The sequence below is a fragment of the Wolffia australiana genome, chromosome 17 (genome assembly GCF_029677425.1).
Source record: "Wolffia australiana isolate 7733 chromosome 17, ASM2967742v1".
In the NCBI taxonomy this organism is placed as follows: Eukaryota; Viridiplantae; Streptophyta; class Magnoliopsida; order Alismatales; family Araceae; genus Wolffia; species Wolffia australiana.
In genome coordinates, this window is record NC_135851.1 from 989,474 (window position 1) to 995,579 (window position 6,106).

The following is a 6,106-nucleotide window of genomic DNA, read 5'->3' on the forward strand; positions in this document are numbered from 1 at the left end:
CCCACTAGTCTCTCCAAACGAAATATTAGATTGACATATTCGACCCGATCCGACCCGTTCCATCCTAATAGTTCGTCCCGTCCCGTCCGTCTCCAAAACCCGATCGGACGATCTTCAATTTGCCACCCCGTCTCAAATCCACGGCTGAGATCCCACGAAATTCGAACTACTCGCACGTGTACCCGATCTTTTTCTATAAATAGCGGTGTGCCGTTGTCGCATCGGCCGCTAGGGTTGTTCATCGTCTTCATCTGCTGCAGGAGTTGAAAGAATTTTCACTCCAATCAATGGCCGCCGCTTTCGCCGATCTGCACACTGATGCAGGCTTGTCGCATCTCGAGAAATTTCTCTCTGGAAAGACCTTCATTTCGGGGTATTTACACTGTTCTCTTACTTACTTTGATTTACACTGTTTTGCGCTTGTTAGGTTGTCGATTTTGATCCCTGTAGTTTTGATCTTTCGAGCTGATGTTTTTTTTTTTCCAGATCTTGAGATTTTGTCCCGCATTCGCCGGATTATCCGTTATTTATCTATTTATGTGCTTCAGACATCAGTTTAGCAAACACGATGTGAAGGTCTTTACACTATTTCTGTACTCGCTCTGATTAATTACTATTATTCCCTTTTTAGGTTCTCAATTTCAACTCCTGCGGTTATGATATTTCAATTTGATGATTACGTTTCTGCCAGCTCTTGAGATTTTGTTCCGCATTTGCTGAATTATCCGTTATTTGTTTATTTATGTGCTTCAGACATCAGATTAGCAAACGTGACGTCAAGGTCTATACAATATTTCTGTACTCGCTTTGTTTAAAACTATTTTTCGCTTGTTAGGTTCTCAATTTCAACTCCGGCGGTTATGATATTTCAAGTTGATGATTAAATTTCTGCCAGATCTTGAGATTCTGTTCCGCATTCGCCGAATCATCATCTCTTTGTTTCCCGATGTGCTTCAGAAATCAGATTTACGAACATGACGTGAAGGATTACGCGTTATTCCTGTACTAGCTTTTTTGAAGAGTGTTTTGCGCTTGTTAGGTTCTCGATTTCGACATCTGGACTTCCCATATTTTGAGATTTCGCTACGTATTCGCCGAATTAGCCGTGCTTTGTTTATTTGTGTGCCTCAGAAATCAGATTAGCAAACATGATGCGAAGGTCTATACACTATTTCCATACTTATTTTCTTAACAGTGTTTTGCGCATGTTAGGTTATCGATTTCAATACCTGGAATTGTGATCTATCCAGTTGATGACTACGTTTCTGTCAGATCTGGAAATTTACTCCGCATGTTCTGAATTATAAGCTCTTTGTTTATTTGTGTGCTTCAGAAATAAGATTAGCAAAGATGATGTGAAGGTTTACGCGGCGGTGCCCAAGAAGCCCGCGAGTGGGTTCCCGAATGTGGGTCGTTGGTACGACACCATTGACTCCGCGCTCGCCGCGAGGTTGGTATTCTGTTACTTCTTAGTCCAATTCTTTTCTACATTTTATTAATTTCCCCACTTTGAAATGATTTAAAAGTGTTTCTTCAAGAATTGAAGTGATTTTTTTTTTCTTGTTCCCTTCACTGTCGCCTATCTGAATTGAGATGTACGTCTGCGATGAAAGTCCTGGCCTCTGGAAACTGAAAAATTTATGCGAATGAACAAGACATATTGTCCAAGTTCGTGAAAATTAATATGAAATCCGGACATCGATTGCAATTAATTTTCGGTAATCCTTATATCAAGCAGCCTGTAATCTTTGCATTTATCATTGCCTGTCTATGATAATTTCTTGTCAACAAATTGTTTGGCGATTATCGCTGAATTTCTCTTTCTTGAACGAACTTTATTGTATTTTAAAGTTAATTATATGAACACTCATGCACAGTCATGTCTCCTCGAATAGAAAAGTTCATTATTCTTGACATTTCTTGTGATCTATAGTTAAATGCTTGCTAATCATGCCACTTTTTAAAATGTATTAGGTTCTCTGGCGAAGCTGCCGGTGTGCGAATTGGTGGCTCCGCTGCGGCTGTTGCGGTTCCTGCTGCAGCTGAAGCGCCATCAAAGGTAGTTTCTTTGTTCATATAAGCTTATTAAACTGTTTTGGAAATCAATTTTTAAAATTACAATTATGGATAGTGTTGTTTCAGAGTAGATGCAAGTTTCTCTTCAGCTGAATGGTGGATCGAATATTGTTTTCTCATTCATCAAAGAACAAGACAATAATTAGTTTTACGGAGATTGTTGATACATTTGGATCTCTCGTGTATGGCGGATCAAATATTAATGATGTTTATCTCATGAGACATAGTGGAGCTCACTAATGTTCTTACCTTCATTTAGGAAAGAATGTTAATTAATTCTCTCAAAAAATATGTCCGTAGCGACTACAGAGATCATGTCTATCGCAGAAAGAGTCATGTTAATGAGTGATCATGTCTACCTCATGAGACGTTTTAAACCCCACTGATGTTCTCTACTTCTTGGCACTTAATTTTCGGAAGATTATATTCATGGTGATTCAGATTAAACGCATGTATCTCTCTCTCATCTGTGCAAGTGGATAGAATCTTGATTATGATTTATGGTGTTTATCTGAATAATTTGAAATATAATATTCATGGCGATTGTGGGGATTGACGATTCAGATTAAACACATGTATATCTCTCTCATCTGTGCGGTGGATAAAATCTTGAGTATGAATTAAGATGTTCATGTGATAAATTTTCGAACGATTAAATTAATGGCGATTGTGGATTTTGTTGCTTCTGATTAAACACTTGTATTTCGCTCTCATCTGTGCGGTGGAAAGAATCTTGATCACGATTTATGGTGTTTATCTGTTCAATTTTTGAAAAATTATTGTGGAGATTGTTCATTTTGATTAAATTCATGTATCTCTCTTTCATCTTTGTTGATGATAGAATCTTGACTCTGATTCGTGTTTTTCATGTGATATGAATCAGGAGGAAGACGATGATGATCTGGACCTCTTCGGAGATGAGACTGAAGAAGACAAGAAGGCTGCGGAGGCCAGGGAGGTAGCCAAGGCCTCCACTAAGAAGAAAGAAAGTGAGTATTTATGTTATGATTCTCCTTTCAGTTTCTCTTTCTCAAATCTCCCTTCCGGTCTACCTCTCTTTATTCAAACCTCAAATCTGTTTTTGATTCACTCTCCAAGCAGAATAAATTAATTTTTAAATCTGAGTTCCAAAGATGAATTTATGTTAAAATAGAGCGAGTCGAGAGGGAACAATTGAAGGGAGAAGAAATTAATTTAAAATTTATGTTGTTCACCCAATATGAAGAAAGAAAGTGAGTATTTCGTTCAAAAAAATTTGTCGATTCTCCATTCAATTTCACTCTCTTCACTATCTCTCTATTTTAGCCGTAAGTCTGTTTCAAGATTAAATCTAAGTTCGAAGATTATCAAAAAAGATTTATGGTTAAAATAAAGGGAGAAATTGAAGGGGGAAGACATTAAATTTAAATCTATATTTTTTCTTAGCCAATTCTCTCTCTTTTATTCACTACGCTATGTCTCTCTCTTGGCTGTCTTGTCAAATCTGTCTCTCTCTCTTGGCTAAGAACTTCTATTTTTCGTTGGCAGGCGGGAAGTCGTCAGTTCTTTTGGATGTGAAGCCGTGGGACGATGAGACAGACATGAAGAAGCTTGAAGAGTCCGTCCGTAGTATTGAGATGCCCGGCCTTCTATGGGGAGCCTGTACGTTTTATCTCTCTCTCTCTCTCTTCTAGAGTTCCAAGTTATCTCTCTCTCTCTCTCTCCGCACAAGTCATATAACTACATTTAACAGTTTATTGATGATGGATGATGGAAAGTCGATCTTTGGTTGATCATTCATAATCCATTGTTGCATGAATATGGTCCATCTTTTAATCATAAACCCATGTGTCTCTCTACCCACATGATGATGATGGATGGTCGATCTTTTGCCGATCATCCACAAGCCTTTGTTGCATGAAAATGGTCGATCCTTAAAGCATAAACCCATGTGTCTCTCTACCCACATGATACTGATGATGATGGATGATGGATAGTTGATCTTTAGTCGACCATTGACAGTCCTTTGTTGCATGAATATGGTCGATCTTTTAAGCATAAACCCATGTGTCTCTCTACCCACATGATGATGATGATGGATAGTCGATCTTTGGTCAATCATCCGCAATCCTTTGTTGCATGAACATGTTCGATCCTTGAAGCATAAACCCATGTTTCTCTCAACCATGATGATGATGATGATGATGATAATGATGGATGATGGATAGTTGATCTTTGGTCGACCATCTACAAGCTTTTGTTGCATGAAAATGGTCAATCCTTAAAGCATAAACCCATGTGTCTCTCAACCATCATGATGATGATGAATATGATGGATGATGGATAGTTGATCTTTTGGTTGATCATCGACAAGCCCTTGTTGCATGAAAATGGTCGATCCGTGAAGCATAAACCCATGTCTCTCTCCACCCACATGATAATTATGATGGATGATGGATAGTTGATCTTTGGTTGATCATCGACAAGCCTTTGTTGCATGAAAATGGTCGATCTTTAAAGCATAAACCCATGTGTCTCTTGATAACTTGCAAATTAACATGATTAATTAATGAGTTTTACATTATATTTACGTATGTTAATGACTATATTTGAATGTTATCATATTAAAATAAAACTAAATCAGTTGCACTTTCATTTTATTATTTTTTCTGATTTTTTATCATTTATCACATGGAATTTAACCCCATTTTAGTAAAGAAATATTTTTTTGCAGGGCTTTAAATACTAGGCTTAAGGTTGGTAAGTGTGATATATGAAAAAATCATGAAAACACTTACCAACCTTAAGCCAAGTATTTAAAGCCCTTCAAAAAAATATTTCTTTACTAAAATGGGGTTAAATTCCATGTGATAAATGATAAAAAATCAGAAAAAACAATAAAATGAAAGTGCAACTGATTTAGTTTTATTTTAATATGATAACATTCAAATATAGTCATTAAAATACATAAATATAATGTAAAACTCATTAATTAATCATGTTAATTTGCAAGTTGTCATCTCTCAACCATCATGATGATGGATAGTTGATCTTTTGGTTGATCACCGACAAGCCCTTGTTGCATGAAAATGGTCGATCCTTAAAGCATAAACCCATGTCTCTCTCAACCATCATGATGATGATGATAATGATGGATAGTTGATCTTTGGTTGACCATCTACAAGCTTTTGTTGCATGAAAATGGTCAATCCTTGAAGCATAAACCCATGTGTCTCTCAACCATCATGATGATGATAATGATGGATAGTTGATCTTTGGTCGATCATCGACAAGTCTTTGTTGCATTTAATGGTTGATCCTTAAAGCATAAACCCACATATCTCTACCATGATGATGACGATGATGATCGATGATGTGCAGCGAAGCTGGTGCCGGTGGGGTATGGCATTAAGAAGCTGCAGATAATGATGACCATAGTGGATGATCTCGTGTCGGTGGACACGTTGATCGAGGAGCAGCTGACGGTGGAGCCGTGCAACGAGTACGTCCAGAGCTGTGACATTGTTGCCTTCAACAAGATCTGATCTGCCCATCGCCATGCCAGTCTAGAGCGAGAAACAATAGAGAGAGAGAAGAGTAAGAGAGAGATTGAGTTGTTTTCTGTGACTACTGGTTCTATGCCCATTTTGCCTTTTTTGTATTTTATTTTTCCATGTTATTTGTCTTTGACTACTGTGTTTTCTCTTGCATCCAGTTGTGTGGTTCCAAGGGACTAGGGATGTGAAAAAATGTTTTGTTCGTTTGGACTGTCTATGATCAACGATGTATTTTCTCTCTCGTCTCCCTTGCTCTCTCTCTCTCTCTATATATATATATATTATTATTTCTCTCCTCTCGCCTCCCCGTCCCCTCCTTGCTCTCTCTCTCTATATATATTTTCTCTCTCCATGCGCCTCCCCCGTCCCCTCCCTCTCTCTCTCTCTATATATATATATATATTATTATACAAGGTATGCTCCTGGGTATGCTCCGGAGAATTCAAATAGAACCAATTTGATGTCTGACTCGGACCTACATTATATGAATATGA

The 6,106-nt window shown here is 37.7% G+C and overlaps 1 protein-coding gene across 1 annotated transcript; it reads left to right on the forward strand.

The window, feature by feature from the left end:
• The first annotated feature begins 213 nt into the window (after positions 1-213).
• LOC144714331 (Translation elongation factor EF1B/ribosomal protein S6 family protein) lies at positions 214-5,853 on the forward strand. The gene is made up of 6 exons (XM_078589054.1): positions 214-373; positions 1,334-1,450; positions 1,975-2,059; positions 2,960-3,065; positions 3,604-3,717; positions 5,437-5,853. The coding sequence occupies exons 1-6, from the start codon at positions 288-290 to the stop codon at positions 5,598-5,600; spliced, it is 672 nt and encodes a 223-aa protein (XP_078445180.1). The 5' UTR covers positions 214-287; the 3' UTR covers positions 5,601-5,853.
• The last annotated feature ends 253 nt before the right edge of the window (positions 5,854-6,106 follow it).

Coding starts and splice junctions, on each gene's coding strand:
- LOC144714331 (XM_078589054.1), top strand. CDS start 288: ATGGCCGCCGCTTTCGCCGATCTGCACACTGATGCAGGCTTGTCGCAT. Junction 2,060..2,959: donor CAGCTGAAGCGCCATCAAAG/GTAGTTTCTTTG, acceptor GATATGAATCAG/GAGGAAGACGATGATGATCT. Junction 3,066..3,603: donor CTCCACTAAGAAGAAAGAAA/GTGAGTATTTAT, acceptor TTTCGTTGGCAG/GCGGGAAGTCGTCAGTTCTT.